The sequence below is a fragment of the Pieris rapae genome, chromosome Z (assembly GCF_905147795.1).
Source record: "Pieris rapae chromosome Z, ilPieRapa1.1, whole genome shotgun sequence".
Classification (NCBI taxonomy): domain Eukaryota; kingdom Metazoa; phylum Arthropoda; class Insecta; order Lepidoptera; family Pieridae; genus Pieris; species Pieris rapae.
In genome coordinates, this window is record NC_059534.1 from 2,526,761 (window position 1) to 2,552,417 (window position 25,657).

Sequence of the window (25,657 nt, forward strand, 5' to 3'; positions counted from 1 at the left end):
AAATAAAATTTATACAACGCAATTTAATACATACAAAATACATTCATAAATAATTTAGAATAAAACATAATTTACTGGAATTATAACTATCAGTTCTGTTCATCTTAATACTAATTATGTACAAAGAAATAAAATTTATACATCGCAATTTAATACATACAAAATACATTCATAAATAATTTAGAATAAAACATAATTTACTGGAATTATAACTATCAGGTCTGTTCATCTTAATACTAATTATGTACAAAGAAATAAAATTTATACAACGCAATTTAATACATACAAAATACATTCATAAATAATTTAGAATAAAACATAATTTACTGGAATTATAAACTATCACTTCTGTTCTTGGATCATATCATTGCAAACCTGTAAAAGAGAAGAGATTAGACTTTCAGTTCAGGAGATGAAAATAAATTATAACTCGAGCGTTTTTACACATTGTAAAAATTGTTTCATCTGAGTTATGTTACCTAATATTAGTTAAGTTACATTTGTATATTTTAGTAAAATAGTTTTCCCACACTCATACATTATAATACAACATTCTTGTTTCAGATAATCTCCAAAAGGTCTACTACACTTTTATTGAAGTGTCAATAGATTTAAGAACCCTTAAATAAGCGAAGTTAATTTTTGTTAGATTCTCAACCCCCCCAATATAAGTCTATAAGTAGACCCCGTTATCTAACGCACAGTATGAGGGCCGTCAAATAGTGATGTTGATTGACATAAATGAGTCCATAAAACTTTTTTCATATCTTCTAACTATTTTATAATATAGTTTTCTTTGACATAAATCATTGCTTTTGTCAATCAATCCTACCTATATAATATTTCACGTAAAAACAAAAAATACAATATGTTTACAAAATCAATAACATCCCCATTAAACAAGTAAAATTAGTTAAAGACCTTGGAATATTATTAGATGAAAAAATGGGTCTATCAGAACATATCGATAACATAACAGGCAAAGCGTATAAGCAGTTAGGGTTTGTCAAGCGGTCATGCAAGACATTTTAAAATATAAATTGCATAAAAACCCTTTATTTTGCATATGTCAGAAGCGTGCTGGAGTACGCAAGTATTATTTGGTCTCCATATTATGTAAAATACAAAAAAGCTGTGGAAGGTGTGCAAAAAAAGTATGTCAAATTTCTTTGTTACAAGGGGTATAGGGGTTTCGATGGTTATACTGATTCGTGCTCATATTTTAATTTAGACTCACTAGAATATCGACGGAGTCAGCAAGAATTGTTCTTTTTACATGCTATTCTTAATGGGCGGATAGACAGCCCCTATTTCCTATCATTAATTACATTTAAAATTCCTCCTGCGTATACGACAAGATACGCAAAATTGTTCAGTGTGCCTCGTACGAAGTCGAATTACCTGCGTAATTCTCCATGTTTAGGGTTTTGTCGAACTATGACAACCATTTTCAAGACATTGATATTTTCTACTACAAGAAGGGAGATGTGAAGAAGTGCCTGGAGAAGCGGGAAGACTCCGATTTTTTTAAGTAGTAGATATTAATAAATTCTTAGTATTATTTGTTGCTTTTTTTAAATTTTGCAGTTTTTAATTTTATTCTTTTGTTTTTCTTTTAAATGACACTTTGTCTTTTAATGCTTGTTTTCTGTTTTTTATTTAATCTGTGTAATCTGTTTTGGCTTTGTGTATTGTATTTGTGTTTTGTATAATAATATGTGTTAAGTAGCTGTTGATTATTATTATTAATTAATATAATAATATATAATAAAATAATAATAAAATAATAAAAAAAATATTATTAAATAATAAAAATAATAATAATATTATTATGTATAGTGAGAAAATTCAAAACTGCGGTCTGCGGTATAGGTTCAAATTGCCCATCGTCTGTAGGAAATAATGTCTAAATTTCTTAACCAATAAATAAATTATTTACTTACATAAAAAGCTGTACCATAATGTCAATCATCACTCTCTCTCAGATCTCTGTAACAATAAATTTAGTAACATTATTATAAAATAAACTATATAATTAATATTTTTTATTAATAAGTATTAGTATGATTTAAACAATTATATATAGGCCGTTCAAGTATCACGTAAGCACTATAGGGGTTGGTTCTTTGATTTCCTTCTCGTGATTACGTCAACAGTAATTATTAACTTTTTTACACATATAACCCACACATTGTTGATGCTATAAAACGAATTTTCGATGATTCCTACAAAAAATTAAAACGTTTATGTACTATTATTTTTCAGAGCTTTGGTTACTATTTATTGCAAGTGGAAGGGGGCGGAATAAATTGCAGTAAATATGCTAAAGGAGTGTTCAATAATAAAGTTCTCTCCTGTACTCAATGGTAAAAGGTTTTGTAACAACCCAGTGACTCTATACCTAAAAGTTACCATTATGTGTTGTGAAGTACCGGAAAGTCGAAAATTATGCAAACAATAACGACTTATGGAATCCCCCCCAAATTCGTTACGTAATACTTGAACGACTTACGCCCGAACCCAATAATTAATCCACAATCACAGATTGAAAACAATCTTAGGTCAGACCGTGACAGTCGATCAAACTCCTGTCTGCATCCCAAAAACTAAACCCTACAAAGCGACGGATAGAATGCAATCTTTTCGATCTTTACACTTATATTTTATAATCAATATAAACCAAATAAAGTAAATAAAACCGTACAAATAATATTAAAATATACATGTCTATGTTTAGAACATATCCAATAGCTTTTTTATATATTTTAAAAATCGGTGTAAGTTAAAATCTTAAGATAGGATATTGGCACAATTGAACTGTCATTTTCATACAAATACACCAATCCGACCTACATTGGATAGCTTGTATCGACAGATTACAATCCGTCGATTGGTTATTGTCACGGTTTTACAAATAGTTTTGTTTAGATGTCTATCTCAGATGGTCAAAAAGGGATTGAAATAGGTTATTGGGTTTGGGTGCTAAAGGAGATATATCTTTAGGATCTAGGATAATGGACACTAAATTTTTGATGATACATAGATGAGACTACAAAAAAAAAACAAACCATACCAACTAATTCTTAATTTCACGGGCAGTTCCAAATGAACACTGAACCCTCAACTCAATTCGTAATTTTAACTTTAACGGAAATGTAACGTTAACGTACACGTATACGTCCGTACTCGTTACGAATATCGAGTTTCGTCAGGGTAAGAGTACAGTTAAGCTATTCTAGCACTAAATCTGATCCAATCTACGATAACGCTTTGCAGAACTATGCACTTACAAATTGAATTAACATGTTTCCCTCTTCTTAAAAATGTGCCAAAATCCAGACAGGTTTTTATAGAACGTATACTTTTCTGTATGCCTAGTAAAAAAAAGTTATCAAGTCATTTGTCTAAGTTGATAAATTATAAAATAAAAAAAGCCATTTAATTCTTACAGGAGAACAATATGTTACATTAATTAAGTTTACTTACATACTAGTGTTAGTTTTGTTAGTAATTAAATTTGTATCCTTAATTTAGTTGTGTTAGTTTTTCCTATTTTTAAACTATTATTTTTCTGTAGAACTTCTCTATAGGTGAAGGCCTCCTCCAAGGCTCTCCTCTCTCGATTAGGCTACTTGGATCCAGTTGGGACCAGCTGTTTTTTTTTATTTCGTCTTCCCAGCTAGCCACAGGTCTACCTCTCTTCCTTTTACCCTGTGGACCCGCCCAAGTGGTAACCGTTTTCGTCCATCTCTTGCCTTGGTTATATTTCTAATTTTAGTGTGCCTTATTTTTTGTATCTTCCTAATATTTAGCATACTAAGTTCTATACCCCGCTGACATGCAATTATTTTATCTTTTGTTTTATTAGGCACGAGTTTAGTACTTTAGTTTTAACTTTGATCGGAATGCTGCGTTTGAATATGTCGTTCATTTCCCAGTATTTGTTTCAGGTAAGTTCTGTCCTGTGTTTTATTTCTTGATCGTTATTATTGTGGTGTAAGCTAATTTGTTTGCCCAGGTATATGTAGCTGTCTGTATATTTGAGAGGCTCGCTACCTACGTATAATATTCTCTTTTCACTGCTAGTCATCAACATTGTTTTAGACAAGTTCATTTCTAAACCTTTACTGGCATCATTAAGTGATTCTAAAATATATTGGATTTCTTGTCCTGTTTCAGATAGGAGAACTAAGTCATCTGCAAACCTTAGGTGGCTTAGGCATCTTTAATTTTAATACCCCGACATTTGTTGCTCAGTTGTCTCATATTTGTTGTTGTTTCATATTTTACATTGTCGTAATATCTTTGGACTGTTTTATTTAACGGTGTTTTCAGTGTCTTATTTATGCACTTGTTGAATTGAGAGGTATCGTCTTCGTTCGTTATTGTTTTCTTTTGTTGGTTATTGTACTTTGTTCGGCTTTTCTTTGAGTGTGCTTGTGAACACGTTACTCTGACGGGCCTGTGGTCTGAAGGGAAGTTTATATTCAGTACTTCAATATTTTGAAATAACTGAGGACGTTTTGATAAAACAAGATCGATTTCATTTTTGTATTTTTTATCAGGAGAGCCATGTCCATCTTTTTTTTTTATTTTTTCTTATAAAATGTCTTTATTATTAACAGTTTGTTTTCCATAGCAAAATCTATCAGTCGTTGTCCCCTCTCATTCCTCTCTCCATATCCGTTCCGTTTCGTGACTATTATATATTATTATTATTGATATTTCTCCTTTTTTGGTTTACCAATTTTCGCATTCCAGTCTCCCATGAGAATGAAGTCTTTATATGACATATGGCTTTGTTTATTGTATAGTAGAAATTATGTTTAAAGAACTTTATTTCTCATTACAAAACAGAAATATTTTATTTACATGAGAAACTTAATATTAATATGTATATATTATATACGAGCGAGATACACGTCGCCATTAGCCTTAACAATTTTAGTCGGCTATGTTCATTCTAACATGCATCTTTAATGCCTTTTTGAATTTGTCAAACACTCCAATATTACGAATTTGAGATGGTAATTGGTTAAATAATTGCACACCTTCATACCTAATAGATTTCTTCAAATAATTTGTACGCGGCTTCGGTAAGATAAGCAAACTCGCTCGACGAGTATTGCGTGTCGTTGTGTGTTTGATTTTTTTAAACGACAAGCAACTATGGATTGAGTTATTTAAATTTTTTTTTTATTAAGATACAGGTGCTATATACATACAGTTGTTTAATTGTCATAATTTTGGTTTCTTGGTAGATTTTATTAGTCGGTGTTAAAAAATTGTATCTAAATAATGATTTTATTAATTTATTTTGTAGTGTTTGTAAGTTAGAAATTATGTTTCTACATGCCGTACCCCATATTTCAATTTGACTTGACAATTTCAAAAGAAATTGTCAATCTCATCCTTGCTAAATTTTTCAGACGGGGCATACACTTGTATAATTGACAACCGTGTATCATCGAATACCAAGTTTAAAATAGCGACTCTTTCTGATAGGCCCATGCAGCTCTCTATGTTGCTTTTCAAGCATTTTTTTATTAAATAGCCTACCCCATACAGGCTAGGCGTTTGTCCCGTGTAGCATATTATAAAATTGTCATACTCTTCTATTCTGTCTCCCATACGCCTAATTTCAGACAGTCCTATTAAGTCATATTTGATGTTTGATAGGGATTCATGTAATTCAATTCAGCGATCGTAGGTTGAGAGTGTTTTGACATTGTATGTCAAAATGTAAAGTTTTCCTGAAGTTCTAGTCTTAGTTGTGTTAGTAGTAGTCCGGGTAGGTATTTTTGTTTTGTTGGCTGGTTCGATTGTTTCAATATGAGTTTTTTAGATTTCTCTCGGAGGTTAGTTGGAGGGTTGCAGTCGTGTTTCCCCACGGAGACCGCTGTCCGGCTTGGGGAAAGATATTTTTTTGTTAATTGTTTGTATTTGTTCTTTGGTTTTATTTTTGTTTTGATTCTGGGGACCGCTGTTTACTAGTTGTTATTGAATTGATGATTCAGAAAAAGATTTTGGTCTTGACCGTGTCATTTTCAAATGCATTGTTTACAATCATTTTCTTTGGTGCCGTCTGCATTGTACCTTCATAGCAGGCAGATTGCGTTGGTGTTTTGGAAGCTCTTTCTTTTCTCATTTACTTTGGTTGAGTTTCTTTCCTTTATTATGAGTCGATCATATCGAATGACGGCCAGATTTCCTTTCTTTCTTTCTTCTTGTTGTAAGGATTTTAATTCTTTTCTTTTCTTCAGTACTTCTTTGGGGTAGTCTTCGGACAGTTATAAATGGCAGGGAATATTTTTTTGTTTTTTAAGATTTCTATTTTCCTCCATACTAGAGTAAACTTTATGAGAATAGGCCTGCGTTTCTGGTCGACTTTAAAGCCAAGTCTACAAGTTTCACTTATTTCCCATTTATCAATTTTGTCTAGCGTGCAATCTTTGCCCACCTCATTAAGTACCTTCAGAACCAGTTGTAGGAGTTCCACATGATTGCTTTCGTTATCCTCTACACCGTGGAGTATTAAATTATTTTTTCTAACTTCTCTCTTCAGATTTTGCACCTTGTTCTTCATAGTTGCCACTTCGTTTTTAAGTTTTTTGTTCTCTTCTACCAACGGTTTCAGTTTTTCTTCTATCGTCGACGCCATGCTTTGAGTAAGGCTTTTGGTGAGGGCAATTTGGTCACGAAATTCATCCCTAGTATCATTTTTGTTTTTATTCAGCTTCTCGTCAATTTCCATAATTTTTTCCAATAGGAGTGCCATCTGTTTCTCAATGGCTGCGAGTTGGCGATGTGTGTTTAAATTGATTTGTAGTACGCAACACTACTTTTAGTTATCAACACTGGTTGGCAGTTGGTATCAGCGGTTGAAGAAGAATTTTCTTTCTTTTTTTCTATATAGTACACTGGTATGCTTATTATTTTTTTATTAAGCATTTACTGAAACAAACTTGCGGACACTGCCCTCTATTGACAAATGTTGTTTTTATCAAGTACACTACTTTTAGTTATCAACACTGGTTGGAAGTTGGTATCACCGGTTGAAGAAGTATTTTCTTTTTTTTTCTATATAGTGCACTGGTATGCTTATTATTTTTTTATTAAGCATTTACGGAAACAAACTTGCGGACACTGCCCTCTATTGACAAATGTTGTTTTTATCAAGTACACTACTTTTAGTTATCAACACTGGTTGGAAGTTGGTATCACCGGTTGAAGAAGTATTTTCTTTTTTTTTCTATATAGTGCACTGGTATGCTTATTATTTTTTTATTAAGCATTTACTGAAACAAACTTGCGGACACTGCCCTCTATTGACAAATGTTGTTTTTATCAAGTACTAGCTTACAAGTACAAGCTAGCGACCCGGCGAACTTTGTTCCGCCACAATGGCAATAAATAAGCATTTTTTTTTATTGGAAAAAATAAAAAAAAATTAAATACCTACATTAATCATTCATAATTATTTCTGTATTTTAGTACATAGGTTGCTCTTCACTTAAGTACCTTGTGATACACGACATTTTTTGTTTTATTATCAGGCGCAAAAACAAACAACGCAGATGGTCTTCCGACCCGTGAACATGCCACGTATAATTGACCATGGGAAAAACATGAATGTTCTAGATTTAAACCACAAACTTTTAAGGATTGGCCTTGTGATTTGTTGATGGTCATGGCAAATGCAAGACGTAGCGGAAATTGAAGTCTTTTTAATTCAAACGGCATATCGGTTGGGAATTGGGATCATCGGGATCCTCGGAATAAGAACTTCCTCACCTTTAAATTTTCTAGCGTAAATTACATTACAGAAATACAGAAATAATTATGAATGATTAATGTAGGTATTTAATTTTTTTTTATTTTTTCCAATAAAAAAAAATGCTTATTTATTGCCATTAAGGCGGAACAAAGTTCGCCGGGTCAGCTAGTTCTTATATAAAATGATATCTTAAAAATATTGATTACGTTTTTATAAATTTTAAAAAGTTCTGAAAAATTTGTTTTCAAATGAGTTTCGAACTCGATCCCTACGAGTGATATGGTGGCAATTAAACCGATTCACAAAATGTATTTAATGTAGTTCATTGAAAATATTGTACACGTTACATGCGTCACAGACACTAAACGAGAGAGTTATACCAAATCATACAACTCGTTACGTTTCATTTCGTGCCACAATTTTGGATAAACAATCAGTTTTAAACGGTCCAGCGTGTCGCGTGGACTTTCAAAAAAAATCGCATTTTGTTCCCGCTTTTGTTACCCTTGTTCCTTGGTAAGTAGACCATATTAAAAATATGTATTTTCATTTTAAGGTAGTTAAAACTTTTATCTCAACATGATTGCCCAAAAGTAAATGTTACATTAACAACAACCTTGCAATATATAATTGTTAAATAAAGTAACACAGATTTATTACCATTTATTTTGTTACATTATTAAAGTAACGTATAAGTGGAAATAGGTAAGTAACAAAAAAGGAATTATAAGGTTCTGTTTATACTTGACAGTAGAAGAAAATGCCACTCATTACGGCAGAAAAATTGTATAGAGAAAGGTTAAAGCAAAACCCAGAGAAATTAGAAGAAATAAGAAAGAATAATTTAGAAAGAATAAAATATAAATATAAAAAGATATCAGATTGACTAAAATTGAAAAAGATATACAACGAAAAAGTGTAAAGAAAAAAAGAATTAAAAAAAATTAAGGAAATAGCAAGTAGCGGGAGCACACATTCAGCAGCCGACGTAGTCCCCATCTCATCTGGAAAGACATCTGTGTCATCATCGATTTTGGTAGGTATAATCGGAGGACTGTCGACTGAAATTATATCAACTCCCAAATTATTTAATTAAAGCACAGAGTCATATCAAACACTTAAAAACAGCCAATGATATACTTTACGAAAACAAGTTTATAGAATGAAGAAAAAGAAGAAAGAAAAAGGAAGAAAAGAAGAAATTTGCAAATTTATTAAAAGTTAAAGTCAGAAATGAAGTTTTAGAAGCATCATTGAAGTCAACTTACAAAGAATGTGAAAAGAATAGAGAACGAGATTTAATAAAGAAGATAGCAATTAACAGAGAAATCACACATAATAAGGTGTTAAAATTTATTTCAGAAAAAAATTGGCGTAAGGGTGTGAAAAAATAAAAATGAAGTTTCAAACAAAAAAACAACATTTCGAAGATTAAAAATTCTGTATTAAAATTGTTCGTTCGAGATGATGTCAGCCGGAAAACGCGAGTGTAGAACATTTATAAAAAAATAAACAGCAAATTAGATACCTCAATTATTCCATTCGAACTTTATATGATAAGTATAAAAAAGAAGGTGGCATTGCAGCATTTTCCACATTTTGCAAATACAAGCCAATTCCATACACAATCGAAATACGTGTCTCTGGATTAAACATTCTAACATAAATAGAACTGCATTATAAACACAAATTTATATCATTTATTTTGTTACCAAAGATTCCCTTATTGTTACTGTCCCAAAAAAAATTTCTTATTTTCTCAATAAAATATAGTTTTTCTATGGTAATAAAAAAAATGCTGATAGAGGAGTTCAGCAGACCTACAATTTTAAAAATTGGCAAAAAATGGTCAAATTGTAGATATTTTTAATAAAATCAAATGTTTAGAATAATTTTGGTCTAGGGTAACAAAGTAGTAACTATCAAACTTTCTTCAGCGTTTTTTGCTATAATTTTATTAAATTCATCAATATATTAAGGCTACTCATAATTTTAAGATGATGAATTAAAATTATGAATTGCTTAAATTAAATGATTTAATTTAACCAATAAACAGTAACAAAAAAGGACCTTTTCAGATTACCCTGCTGAGGTTTTTAATTTTTTTATAATAAATGGCACCAATTTCACCGATTCTTATTTATATCTTATAAAAGTTAGGTTAATAAGCTACAATGATTGCATAAATACTTAATCATTATATAGAAATATTTTTTTTACATTTTTAAAAGAGTGGCAAAAAAATATAGAAATGCTGGCGTACGTAATACATTGCTTGAATGCTTCATGTATAAAGATAAGTTTAATATAATAAAATATATATATAAAAAATAAAATTTACCTTATACATCTTTGTCAAACCACTTTTTTTTAGTTATAAGTTAAATATATAAATTTTATACACATCAATAAATATTGTCGTACATATTAGATAGAAAAAATTATAAAATTATCAGTAGATTTCGTAATGTGTTGATTGTAGATGTTGTAGACTTCACAAATAAATAAATAAACGTATTTTTTTTTGGCACTCCACAATCATAGGGTTGACGCTATAATATATAATTAAGATATAAGGGAACGGGGGCAACAAGACTAAGAGCTAAGGAGATGCAAAAGAGGATAATGATGGCTTTCCTTATCCTTAAAACACACCTAATTATCTTTGCAGTAGTTTTATTTTTATAATACAAATTTTGTAATTGTATTAACACTTTCATTCTTAAATATAATTTAAATAGTTTCTGTAGCTCTATTACGTCCATGTATTGTGGCTACGCCACAAAACACAATATATACTATAATATAATAATACAAATCTACGGTTGGTTGGAAGATTTGTAAAACATGTCAATCAGAATATAAGGAAAGAAGTATATATCTTCGTATAACCGAACATTAAATATTAAAAATATAATATTTTAACAGCATTCAAGCAATGTAAAAGTGTTGATAAAAACCGTTTGTCAAAATACACTGGAGTGGTCTCTGAATGCAAATCTGACGCCGGCTGTAATAGAAAAAAATATATATTAACAATAATATTTTTAATTATTATGTACAGTATTTTATCTAAAAACATACATAGGTGAATCAAAACAATAATATTTAGCAGGAATTACCGTACCGTTAATTAACATTTTCGTATTTATGTCATATTATATAGTAAAATGCGTATGTAAAAAAATACGTATGTATATTGTACATAACCTTCTAACCACTTGTTTTCTTTATTAACGTTAAAGGTTTCTTATACTTTAAAAATACACAAAGAGCAAAATATCCCACACCTGTTAATAAAAACAATAATAATATATATATTTTATCCGGATCGAAGGATCAAAATGATCCCGAGATGTAAGATTTTTCATTTTGTTCACATATAATCTGTATTTATCATGAAGTCGTATGTAGGAATGAATAAGAACTGCACAATTAGCTATGACAAATCAAAATCTAATTAAAAACTACTTAATTTTTTGTCATAATTTATTATAAATAATCCGAACTATACAGGTACGAATATTTAGGACTATACATACATTATTTTCCTTATCGTGTCCATCGGATGACAGACGCCGATTTTTGCAGTACTGCTGCGAACATCTGCATTTGGAATGGCATGAGCGATCAGTCTTCACACAACCGCAGAGATTGCTGCTGCAGCTACCTCTACAAATGCAATACGGTAGGGTTTCACTTCGCCGCCTGGCTATCGCATAACTGATGCAGTCTTCGGCCGCACTAAATTTTTTCTTCACGTAACGACGCTGCAATCAATTTTACAGTGTCTTACAAACTAATTATATAGACTGTCTATGAAAGGTATAACTTTTACTAAATCAAATTATTGCGTATTGAAAAATTAATTCTTAGCCCGGACCCGCTTTAATTAACGAAAATCCGTTGTATTTCTTATAAAATGTCGTCGTTACTAAAGGCCTATAGTGAGTTTGAGTTATGAACAGTTTTTTTTGTAACTCAATTAAAGAGGCAAAATTTAGGAAGTAATTCTTTTTGAAGTTATACTTCTTTTGGCGCGATGGAGAAAAATGATGAAGGTGAATTTTAAGATGCGCGGGCACACCAACACCGAAATTCGACATCGTAAAGTTAGGTCTAGGTGGCATGGAAATCGATAACTATGTTCAAGTTCTATATTGTAGTATTTTTAAATTTAGAACATGTGTTTCGTAACAGTACAATTAAACAGTGTGAATAAATAAATATTATTTTGGTGTTTTTAAATCAATTTCATATACGACGGTGATAATATTTACTAATAATTTATTTATTTCAATAAATCTTTACTACTGGTTACTTTTAATAGTTATCACTACTGCATTTTAGTTATTTTTTTTCTATACGCCAAAGAAGTATAACTTTTAACGCGTGTACACACACTCTTTTTTTAATGTATTAATTTGTGCATGTTAATAGACATGTGCACAAAATGCATATTCATAAACAAATTTAGCTTTAATAAATACAGCTTTAAGCTCGAATAACTCTCCCCATTTATTTAACTGATCATAATATCCATACGCAAGAAAATTTATATCACAGAAGCTTCGATTGCTAAAAAGCCATCAATGTTGTGTTAAATAACGAATTAAAGCTAGTAATATCAAAATATAATGATTACTTTGTGTGTTAATCGATTCGTTGCACCGGCAAAACAAAAAAAAATAATAAAAGAAAATATTTTTTTTATTTTTCTACATAAAATAATTTAAAATTATCAACATACAAATAGAGTAACATGGTTGGACTTTTTCTGACTGGACAATTTCTCACCTGACACCGCCTGGAGTGTGGTGTGGCACCCCAGTCTGGGTCATTATCAAACTCCTCATCTTCCTCGTCCTCATCAGTTGGTTCAACATATTCCTTTTTCTTAACCTTTTCAAGTGCCTTATTGCTTTTCTTCGCTTTGCCAGGTTGTGCATTGGTCGCACGTAGCTTGTCCAGCTCATCGTAAAGTTTTTTCTATGAGATACAACAAAAATATATATAAGAGGTGTTAGCCTTACGGTTAAAGCTATTTTAACAGTTGCCTAAAAAATTCAACAAATAAAAATATATTTGACAGTGAAGAAAAGTGTCCTATGTCTGATACGACAATGACAGCGTTATCTCAAAGTTCAAAACGTTCTCGACATATATTATATTTAGCAATATGACTCGATTATAATTTTTATTTTTCTATTACACGTGAAGAAACTCAAACAATTAATATTATTTAAAATGAATGCTCTCTTCACAGACGGGTATTTTTTTAAACCCCGATATACACGTTCATCCATATATTTCGTTCAGCCGAATATGGAATATTCACTTACATGCTGTTGGTCCAGCAACTCCAGCTTATCTTGCTGTACCTGCAATGCCGTTTGCAAATTGCGACACGGTTCCGTCTCGTCCCCGCGGCAAATTACCTTGCGCTGAAACTCGAAGAGGATGGATAGCTGGAAGACCGATGTAAATTTTAAATAAACAAAGTATTATTAATAATGTTTAAAACATTAAGCTTGTAACGCAGAATAGACGCCACATAACCGAGTCTGGGTTACTGATTATTTATTTAACAAGATGTAAATATATAATAGCACTAGACATGTATATTATTTCAAGGAAACATTTTTTAGTTCAATAACTATCAACTATAATAAAAAATAGGGGTTGATCGTAGAGGGGTGCCAATTAAGGGATGTATGTATTTTTGTATGCTTTATCATAAAAAAATATAGAATTTAGTCTTAAAAATAAGAAATAGATGTCCGATTCTCAGGCTTACGAATATGCATAAAAAAATCATAAGAATGGGTCGAGCCGTTTCGGAGAAGTATGGGAACGAACATTGTGACACGAGCATTCGATCTAATATATTTTAGATCTGTCGGAGCAATGGCACTAGTATCAGTTGCATTGCAATTATAATTTAATAACAGTAAGTTTCAAATTAGTAGAAAAGTGATTTTTGATTTGCCACTATTAATACATGTACAAATTAACAGACTATTTCCTAGACTGTAGTAATAGCAACTTCACTCATTAATATTAATACTATGGAATCATTATTATATGTCTGCTTCGCTAAACATATTAACATAGCCGAAGGTGAGGGTTGACAGTTGGAACAAGTTGCAATGATAGTACCGCACGTGTACTGCACGACTATTTTTAATACAGTTGCGAAAAAATTAAGCAATTTAATTAAACTATTTGCTTTTCTTCTCTTCTCTCTACGGAATAAATTCGTTGCACGTAGATATGTAGCGACTTATATGTTTCCGGTAAATTGTTCTCCGAAGCGTTTTGTACATACTGAGTTCGGGTGGTATTCATTCAAATAAAATATCGTCGAAATTACTCATTTTGTGCAACAAATAACTTAACTCGAAAGAACATTTTTGGAAAATGCCGCCAACCGTCAAATAATATGAGCAAACCTTTTTTTTTTCTTTTCTTCACCCATTCTGGGTAGGCAAAGGGAACTTCGCCCATACAGCCAAGTCTTCAGTAGACTATTTTTATTACTATTTTATTTTAACCAAATCTAATTCATTGAATCCAATCATTAAATCTGATATTGAAACAAATTAGTAGCTTCTTTATAAAATATTTGGATGAATCATAAAAACTTCTGTGATTTCTTTTAGTAAAAACTTCGTGGTTGGTTTTTTCTTTTTAATATTTTTTTTATTGATATGAAATAAAAGAAACCTAACCTAACTTATTGAATCCAATTATTAGTAAACTTTTTAATAATATATATTTAAATAAATACGTATTTGCATATATCATAAAAAAATTTAATTGATATGAAATGAAAAGAAACCTAACCGAACTTATTGAATCCAATTACTTATTATAATATTTAGAAATCATATATCATAAAAAATTCTATGATTTTTTAAATTAAAACCTTCGTGGTTGGTTTTTTCTTTTTAATACACATTGTTTTGACAGTCGGCAAAGAGAACGCACGAGTGCGGGAAAGGCAAAGCAAAAGCACGAGTGTGTAATAGCCCTCATTCCGAACGCTATCTTGCCTCCCTCCAATATGCCACTTTTTGAGCAACTGTATTAAAAAATACGTTTCTGCTATATATACCTTTTCATCATGTTCAGCCTTGATACCCGCCAACTTCCGCTCGAATTCCGCTTCCCTGTTCTCGTACTCCACTTTGAGGCGGTCGTAAGAGTTCTTGATCTCTTCGTATTTCGCCTGGAAGCCTTTCTCAGTCTGGCTTTGGAGATCTTTCTTCGCCTCTACAAGTAACTCGAAGAGGCACTTGAGAGCCGCTTTGGCCTCGGGCATCGATTGGATCTTGTCCCAGCGGTTTAGAGCATCGTTTTCTAAAAAAAATTAACAAAATGAAAAAGTAAAAAAATATATATATATATATATATCTGTATTAGACCTCGTCCCGATAGTGCGGGCTTTATTAAAAAAAAGCGCGTGCGTACGAAGTACACGTGTCAGAAGTAAAACTTCTTTGAAAATTAATTATAAGTGTCCCCAAAGATGATCATGTACCAGTATTTGATCACTCCATGTATTTATATATCTGTATTCACTGTTTACACACTGTATACGTCAAAAACATTATAAAAAATCTGCGTTACTGCACAAGACGTTATGCAAGTTCTAATACGCAACTACTAAACGAACACATCAATCAATAGCGTGTATTTTTTTAACATATATATATAATATATATATATGTTATATATATATATATAATATATATTATATATATAATATATATGTTATATATATATATATATATATAATTTTATATTAATCGCTCACTCTCTCACTTTTCTTCGACAAAAACGCTGCACATTTTCGTGTGGTTCCGAAAAAATTTTACCCTCATGCGTCTAAACATTCACTTCAAAAAAGTTGAGAAAAGTATTCAATTGCAGTCGTCCAATTGGTGCGGCCTTTTTTTGGAATGCTAATATTTGCTTTCGTATTATTTTACGTTTGCGTCAATTGTATATAATAATAACAATATTTTTTTGTCTTCACGTAACTCTTGCCACATATATATTTTAAATGAATGTTATTTTTATTTACGCATATACAAGTAACTAATTGAATTAATTCCTAAGATTATTAAAGCAAAGAAAATATTTAAATAAATGTCAGTCAAAACATCTCTCAGACTTAACCAGTGAGAGAGAACAGTTCCTTCGAGGATGGTTGATACACATATTCCTACCTTGATCGGCAGTAATAATTTTCTGTTGCAGATCAGAAATTTGCGCGTTGCGTAAGGCCAAATCATCTTCCAGTTCATGAAGCTTCTTGCGATTGGCTTCAGAGTCTGTACAGTTGCGGACGATCTCGATTTGCCGAGTTATCAACGCTCTGGAGACAAAGAAATGTTTTTTTTTAACCTAAATATCTTTACATAACTCTACTGCACGTGTGTATATCACTGATACCTCCTAAACTGCAAGCCCGATTTGAATGAATGATTTTTTTCGTTTGCGTTCGGGTGGATTCACAAGTGCCAGGTGGCACTGCGCATTTTGTGCACCAGGTACACAGCGGATTTTCTAGTATTTGAGAATTTCTTGGATAGGTTAACTGGTAGAGGTATTGGCGTGTAACCAAACGATCTGGGTTCGATTCCCAGAATTTATAAAATATGACAAAAAAAAATTCCTGGCACCCATAAAAAGAAGCTCACCGGTACTCCATAAGTTCATCAAGCGACTTCTCCGCCTCCACAATACTGAGATGCATCTCCAGTTCTCGTTCAATATCTTCTCTTGTTTTATTATCATTATTACATTTCGGGACGGCGCCCCTATTGACATTAACATTTTCCTTTCCATTTTGTTTGACCGCCAACTTTTGGCGGTCTAGGGCTTCCTGAAAATTTTAGAATAAGACAAAGCAAAGACAAATGCAAAGTGAAGTACAAAACACAGTTTAGGCTCTGCTATAGACAAAAACATCAATTTTCCGAGTCTCTGAACAGAGCGAGTAAACATTGGCTTGGCGTTGTGTTTGACGCGCGTTGGCAGTATTTATACACCTTTGCAGGCATCAACGAGTCAACAATGAGAGAATATCTTTCAGTCCTCTAGTAAAACGGCGCCGTTTAGTTAAACGGCCGTTTAATTGAACGGCTAATTAAACTAGTTGGCTGCGACATATAGATCTGGCTCAGTTCGGAAAATCACTACCACCAAAAATGTCCTCTCCCAAGTACATTCTCGTAAATATATATAATCTTATAAATAAAATTAATATTTTATTTATAAATATTTATTTTAATTAATAACCAATCCAATAGCGGATGCAATTCCAAGCGTTAGAACGACAGAATACACGCGGAAATATTTCTCCTTTTTAATTTGTAAAATCGCACCTAAAACCTGATGATATAGGAATAAATGTATACCTTGAGTCTCTTATTAACAGCCACAACTTCCTCCATCTTCCTTTTCAGCACATTCTGCTGCTTCGCGTGTAGGGACTCCATCTTGGCCATCGCAGATACAAGTTTGCGATCATCCGCCTTCAGGCGCAACATCGCCCGTTCATTGTCTGCCTTCCATTTGCGGTACTTCTCGCATTCTTCACGCATTTTACGAATTATTTCCACCTGTTTAATCATTTGAAAATATATAGGATTTTTAGAGAATTTGTATAAGCGGAACACTCCAGCAAAACTAAGCAAAGCTCTCAACAATATAAGGGAATAAACGTTTTAGTTTTATGTAGGAATCCTCGAAAAAAATTAGGAATTACTGTTGACGTAAACAGTAAATAAAAAAAGCACTTTCCCGTAAGTGTTATGTAATACTTGAAGTTTGAACCGCCCCTTTAATGTTTTAAAGCTCATTATTGTTTTTTAAGTTTTCTGTCCTAAATGAGTATGTAGTGCGTGCACGCACACCTGTGCGCTAAACGAGCAACAACAGATTATATGTCTGCATACGAGTGTCGGTAAAAATATCTCGATGTTAAGTGTCCATTAAGTTTAATAATAATAAATTATAAAAGGCCAGTTTATTTATAAATATTAATATTATATGAAATTAATAAATTTATGTATATATGCTTAACATTGATTACTGTTCTTTATAAAGAACAATCCATTAAAAAATTACCTTAGCAGCATCCATGGCTTGTAGCTCATCATTTAACGACTTGATATGGGATTCGTTCTTCTGCGTCGTCTCGATGACGTTGGCTTGATGCTGGCATTTCTTCCTCAGCTCCGTGATCTCTGATTCTAACATTGACACTTGCTTGCGGTTCTCATCATGGGACAGATCCTTGGTCTGGAAAATATTATTTTAATTTTCAATCAGATTAAATAATGTTTCATATTATAAGGGGCCTTCAATTGATAGATATTTTTAACATTTTCTAAAGGAAGCTACAATTGATTATATAGACGAATATGTACATCTATGCCAAATCATATCAATGAAAGATCTAGCAATAAAACAAATGGAAACACGCATAGAAAATGCATGGAAAAGATTCTGGAATTTGAAGGAAATATTTAAAAATAATGAAATAAGTCTAGGCTGTTAATTATAATAAAAATACACGAGATTAAATAATTCCAGATACATCAGAAGATAAACACAGAAATACAGATAATCTAAATTAGTTTATAAAATATAAACTCACTTGAGTATTCTTCAACTGTTGCAATAACTCATCCTTTTCCTTCTCCAATTTAGCGATTTTGTCCTCATTGATAGATAGATTGTCATGACTTTTTAATATATCCTGGTTTTTTCTAAGAATGCTTTGTACCAGAGCTGCTTTAAAAGCCATTTCCCGATTTAATTCTTGCAATTCTTGGTTCAATGCCACCTATGTACAGAACTTTTGTTAACACTAAATAATAGGCCAGAATTCATGCTATATTATTTTAGATTCAGGACGAAAATACTTCAATATTTTTATTATTCTTTTACATAATACTATAGCTATAACTGGATAAGTAAGAAGTAGGTTTAGTTTAAAACATATATATTCTTATCAAAGAAAGAATTGTGTATTAAAAATAAAACTAAATAAAGTTACGAAGTATTTGGCAAAGACAATTTTTTTCACAAATTCAGTTGAAATGAAAAGGGTCTGTGTATCTTTTTTCAAAATGAAATTACAACACGAGTGGAGCACGATACAGCAGACTACAACGGTAACACAAGCAGCAGACTACATCGGCTCTGTACGTGAGAGCAAACAACGTATATGGCGAGAGACTGTTGAGGTATTTGCTACAGCGCTATAAGTATTCTAACTAAGCAGATATTAGCTAGCTTAAAGCTAACCATATTATATATTTTATAATTTACTTATTATTATTAAATATCTATTTTTAGATGATTTATCGCGCTCCTAAACAAGACTGCTACGGTTACATTAATACAAACCACAGCGGTTTTCTAATTTAACATATTGTAATAAATTATTTTCTAAAATAAATAAATAAAAAATTAGGTTTAAATTTGATTCTATGAGACAATTTGAGACATTAAATCAGGCATTAAAACTCTATATATAATTATAATTACTTTTGAATATACCACACCTCTCGAAAATAATCATTAGGAATATATAAGGCGCAATTAGTATATTGTAATCTACCAATAAAGTCATACCTGTCCCATAGCCCGCTTCTCCCCCTCAATCGCGGCCTGATCTTCAGTCATCACTTCTTCAACACCATTATCACTATTATGACCATTATCACCATTTTCCCTTAGCATATACGAAACTTTAATATCATGATCGATCATTTCTTCATTGATGTGTTTCTTCAAAGTCTGCATATCTTCCAATCGTGTCTTAATCTCCTTCAAGTAGTCCATTAAACTTGTTTTCTGTGAGTCGTCTTCTTCTTTATCCATTGTCACATTTTCTATAATCTGATTGCAATGTTCTGTTAGTTCGTTTAGCTTCCCCTCAATTTTGTTATTTGCAGCTTCAGCCAAAAGGACTTTTTCGCATAAATTCGTGTTTTCAATGAAGATGTTCCCCAAATGTTCTGTAATCTGTTTATTTTTATTTAATAACACTTGGGATTTGGCTATTTCTCTATCTAACTCTTCTTGCAATTGTTCTTTGCTTTTATCACTCGGTGATGGAAGTTTATCAAGGAGTTGCAGTTTGAGGTCATTCACTAAATTGGTAAGGCTGAAAAATTTAAAAAACTTCAGCACACAAATTTAACAGATTTTTTGTAATTAATATTTTCGAAAGAAAAAAATAACAATAATTCGCATTGGAACCTTCATTAACACATTTCTAAATGACCACAGACTATATTAGTCTTTTATTAACATAACTTTTACACATTTAAAGAAAACACTTTTTTAACGGATTTCAGCTTATATAAACTTATTTTTATTTTATTTTATTTATTTATTAACACTTCGTTGCATTACATAAAAGGCCGAAAAAATAAACATAATGTATAAACGCAACTGGCGGCCTTATCGCTTTCGATCGATTTCTTCCAGACAACTCCTGTGAGTAAAGGAAAAAAAACATGGATTAAATTTAATTACAACTTATAATAATTTTATTATTTTACATACTTTTAAATGTTTCCCAACGTTTCTCGTGCTTTACAGTGTGACCACCGGATTGAATACATAGCTTCAATCCGTTAAAAAAGTGTTTTCTTTAGAGTTTAAACTTACCGAACATTCTCAGCGGCCTTAGCGTCTTGGTTAATAACGGGCTTGTTGCGTATACGCCTTGCGCGGTCCGCGTATCTCAGCGTAGACAACGTCTCATCAAAATTAAAGTCCGCCGGACTCACACACGCTACCATTAAGGTTAGGGAATTACCGCCGAGACTGTCTGTAATCATTTGTTACTTTTAATATGTACTTTTCCATTTTATTTCCAGGTTTAAGACCAAATATGTGCTTATTATAAGTTCAAAGGAGCGTTCAAGTATTATGTAACGAATTTTGGTGGGGGAGCCTTCTTGTAAAACGTTACAATGCCGGACTGGGATTGAACTACGCGTTATTGTTTATCACTAGATAGTATAAAGCAAAGTCGCTTTTTCTGTCCCTATGTCCGTTGTTGTATGCTTAAAACTTTGAAACTACGCAACGGATTTTGATGCGGTTGTTTTTAATAGATAGAGTGATTCAAGAGGAAGCTTTATATGTATAATAACATCCATTAAATAGTGGAAAAGTACTGTTATTTTTGAGGTTTCTAACCTCAAAAATAACAGTAGTGATGTCGTAAATAATTACATTTTTTCCGCTTACATTGCAAACGCAGGCTGAACCCTACGAGTTTTATCAAAATAATTTAATAAGTATTGTACACATTGAAAAGGTCTACAGAAAAGTCATTGATGGTATATGTCCATCTCTTATGGATAACCTACAATAACTTTTTTTTGTCATTTACTTTTCACGACAAATAATGCCTAATTTTCGAAGCGATTTTAACCAATAAAGCATTAATCCTTAACCAATAAATACCTTGAATACATTGTTCATTGAATAAATATCTATACAGCCCACTACAGCTCATTTAGCAGCGATCGAACGCGTATAATATCGGAGCTTTCCAGCGACGGAAATAACAAACATAATAAAAACCTGCTTTTCATCAGCATTGCACCCGTGCGAAGCTGGGGCGGGTCACTAGTATTTACCCATATATAAAGAAGAACACGTAATATTATTTTCGAATTTCTGGTATTTTACACCACATAATGGTAACTTTTAGGTATAAAGAGTCACTGGGTGGTCACAAACGTTACGGCGCCTTACATGGGGGGGAGGTCAAAAAATTAAACTTTGGTTTGGAATACTCTTGATTTACAGAAGTGTTGATACTGACTGAACACAAAAATCATATCTGTTACATTAATTTTAAAAAAATTATATCACAGAAAACAGTACATCAGAATATTAGATAAAAAATTGTATGTATGGATTCTTAAATACTACTGCACAAATTTCAAAAAATTCACGATTGGATTTCCATAGTACATTTCATAGGGAATATTCCTATTTTTAAAAATAATAAGATTTTTTTTTCAATACCAAATTACTCACCCTGCAGTAGCCTCGTAAGTTTGCTATCTCTGTAGCTAATAAAACTCTTATTGGTGCCATTTCCCAACGCAGAGATCACATTACCAAGAGCCAATAAGCCCTGGTTAATTTTAACTCCTTCCTTAAGTCGCTCTCCACTAGCCTTCGTCTTCTTTATGCGCTCGGAACCAGCCAAGTCGACAAGGTGGAACTTAGACGATGTCACAAGGTTTCTATAATATAGACACGGAAGTTGATAAAGCAGATCTTTTAATGATCAAAAATACATTTAAAACTAAAATTATTACATATGTAGATGTTTGTTTTACATGAATAGAGAAGTTAGAATATTTACTTTAAAATGGCACAGTTATAACTTGATTTTATTGCGGACATTTATATATTGTAGCCCCTTTAAATAATACATTTCTTATAAGACAAGAATTGGCAAGTGAACTTTCTATAGAGAAATCTACAAATCTAAGTAAATTTACAGTTTAAATTTTGTTTGGAAAAATTTAAATTTAACAAAACCCTTTTTTTCAACAGTCAAATGCAAACTTTCTATGTTATTAAAAATTCTTTTCCATTGAAAATTAATAGAGATATCAAAAACCAGTGGGACTACAGCCTTTTATTGACCTCAATATGTTTCTAGAAATTTTTATTATTAGATGTTAACTGTTCAACATTACTTACTTATCAGTTCGACTCTCCTTTAAGATGGTAATAGTGAATACAGCATGACTCCGACTGGAAGCCTGGTTCATTGCAGTGGGACCTGTCATACGGCCTGATGCACCTCTCTCTAGTACCAACATTGTTTCAGCCATTGAAGAGACTGGCACTTCTGTTATACCTATAAATATATTTTTACACATATACAAGTTAGTCTAGCAATGGAATCAATGTTTAAGATACATAAATCTATCTTTATTTGTGATGTTACTATCCAATGATGTCTCAGTGTCAGTCAGACAATTTAAAAAAATCTAAGACGTGTGTTGGGTATTGGGTAAGGGTATGGTTGTCCAAGGGTAAGGTTGTTGAGCAATGTTGGCCGAGTGGCTCCCTAAACCTCTGTCCATAAACAGCGTGAGGCGGCGGCACAAATAGCTAAAGATGACCATCTTTTTTACTCAACTCAACTCAAAATATCTTTATTCATATAGGTAAACATGTACACTTATGAATGTCAAAAAAAACAAATTAAATTTACATTTACAAGCAGTTCGCAAGTCAAGGGCGTAGAGCGGGTAAGAAGAACTGGCAAGAAACTTTCCGCCACTCTTTTCAATCGCCAAGTTTTAATACAAATTGTTTGAACTGGAGCAAATCAATCCCCCTTGGGATTGATTTGCTCCTTTGCTCATTTAAGTATTCGTCACATTTATAAAAGGCTTTATTAATTAATTTACTTTTAACAAGGGCTTTCAATTTATTTACTGATAGTTCTCTAATTTCGCTTGGGAGTTTGTTGTAAAAACGAATGCAATTTCCATATAAGGAGTGGTTTATCTTCTGGAGCCTGGTTGGTCGCACACTCAAATTAGTTTTATTACGTGTATTATACTGGTGAAAGTCACCATTTGTTTTAAAGTTGTTCAAGTTTTTTTGTACATACAACAAGGCTTCAAGAATATATTGACCGGATAATGTCATATTTAGTTCCTTAAATCTCTTCCGAACCAACTCCCTCGTGGAAACACAACAAATACCCCCAACAGCCTGCTTCTGCAACACATATTCTGCATATTCGTTCATAAGGTTCTTTTATTTATTGTTTATTTTTGTATAAATAATTTTTAGAAAAAATTACACTATACAGAATTAGATAATTTAATTAGATTATACTATTAAAAACAAATAGCAACATTTTTAATAATGACATACCTGGCAAGATCACACCCTTAAAATCTTCTCGAATCTCAATAATACTATGACCTCGCTTTTTCCCAGATAGTAAATCAAAGCATTGCTCTTGATATAATTCCATAAATGATACAGATACTTTAAATATAAATTGGTCTTCATTTTTTTCTATAAAATCAAATATATCAGCGACAGCCTGAGGAATTACACCTGAAAAAAATTATATGTTATAAAAAAAGAAAATATTAATGTATAATTATTAGTACAAACATATATGGACTTTTAAATATATTAAGTGTTAAAAAATTTACCTAATTTTGTTGAGTCCCGAAATGATCCAGAATAATTTGTGCCTATTGTAAATGTTTTACCTGATCCTGTTTGCCCATAAGCAAGTATTGTAACATTGTAACCTGAAATGATTCTGTTTATATCAGCTAAACATACACACGCCGAATAGAGAGCATAATACAATAATCGGGCAGTTAGTCTATAAAAGAATCCCACATAATTGGTAATCTAGTATTTTTAGTGTCTTTAATTACTATGCACCTTACTTTAACAAACCAATAACAATACAATCTTAAGATAAGACTAATATAATAAATAGGATTTAGAGAATGACTAATAATTATTAAGAATTGATGATAACAAAAAATAACTAATAATCAAATAATATGTGTGTGTGTAACATAGGAAAAATACACATGTGTGTATGTTGCATGCATAAAATTAAAATGTAATTCATATTAATAGTATAAAATAAGGTTTAAAACATACATACCTTGAAACAACTTTGTAATCAAGGCCTTAACAGATGTATCATAGAATTCTTGTTGTGTTATATGTTGTGGAAACACAAAATTATATGTGAATGCTAAGTCTTTAATTATAACTTGTGGGGTTCCATTTATCATTTCAATGCATTCAACGCACCCTCTTTCAATTTCTTGTGCCAGTAGAGGCCTTATTCTCAAAGCAACTTGTACAGCGTCTATTGAACATTTGTTGGAATGCTCGTCCACCATTTTGAGTATTAATTATATACCCAATAAATAAATTATTATCAGTATTATGGTAAAATTATTTCTGAAATTATTGTCTAACATTAAGCAACCATTGTTAAGTATTCTTCCAGATTTTTTTTTTTAATTCAGGATTAAAAAGCTTTATTTCATAAGCATTCATATTGGAATCGGAAAGAGTCACATACCATAAGAAACATTCTGTTCCTTTTAAAACATACAGTAAAATAATTAATTTATGTTACTTTAAGATGTAAAGAATAACTTGCATGTTGTTTAACTTGCATGATCGGAATTCTTCATTGATAGAAATTTGTATCTATTAATTAAATGTATATAGAGACGCTTTGCCCAAAGTAGAAAGTTAAGTATGTTTTATTTAATATACGAACATAGAAATAAAGTAAGTTAAAACATTATAAAGACAGCGCATAAATCTGCCTTCTTGAAATTGTATTGGATGTGATTTAGTAGAAAACAATCTAACAAGGGGAAGAAAGAAATTTCTTTCGACAGTTTAGAACCACACAAGTTAGAATTATATCCTTACCTCTATTGATTTCCAAAGTTCAAATGTCTAGAACACTTTTTTATTTCTAAATTAGAAGGCGGCTATTAAAATTACTAAAAAATCATCAATGGGCAACAGCCAGCCAAATATTTAAGAAATTTTATAAATTTGAAATAAACGGCTGGCTTAGAGCTAGCGCGCACCGGTGACTTTTGTCAACATGACAAAAAGTTTTTGTCGCTGTCACGTCACGCCTCCAAAGCGAGGTGCACTCACGAAAGGTGACAGTGACAAATTTTTTTAAAGCTTCATTTGGATTTCGACCGTCTCGGTCGTCATCCAAATGACGAGCTTTTTTGTTATGATAGTTAGCTTGTTTCCTCTTCCCGACTAAAAAGGCTCGCA

At 31.7% G+C, this 25,657-nt stretch overlaps 1 protein-coding gene across 2 annotated transcripts; it reads right to left on the reverse strand.

Moving 5' to 3' along the window:
* Positions 1-224: 224 nt before the first annotated feature.
* Positions 225-25,568, reverse strand: LOC111003372 (chromosome-associated kinesin KIF4). Of its 2 annotated transcripts, XM_045634245.1 has the most exons (19): positions 25,292-25,568; positions 24,501-24,805; positions 24,028-24,129; positions 23,738-23,926; positions 22,544-22,703; positions 21,866-22,077; positions 20,477-20,639; positions 19,433-19,967; positions 18,450-18,638; positions 17,918-18,091; positions 17,206-17,409; positions 16,486-16,670; positions 16,012-16,160; positions 14,895-15,139; positions 13,120-13,245; positions 12,575-12,766; positions 11,320-11,547; positions 1,944-1,989; positions 225-375 (listed from the first exon to the last, which is right to left on the reverse strand). In XM_045634245.1, exons 2-18 carry the CDS (start codon positions 24,742-24,744, stop codon positions 1,972-1,974), a joined length of 3,315 nt encoding a protein of 1,104 aa, XP_045490201.1. In that variant the 5' UTR covers positions 24,745-24,805; positions 25,292-25,568; the 3' UTR covers positions 225-375; positions 1,944-1,971. The 2 variants fall into 2 exon arrangements, with proteins under 2 accessions (XP_045490201.1, XP_022129520.2); XM_022273828.2 differs by lacking the exons at positions 225-375; positions 1,944-1,989 and adding an exon at positions 9,845-10,787.
* Between the last annotated feature and the right edge of the window lie 89 nt (positions 25,569-25,657).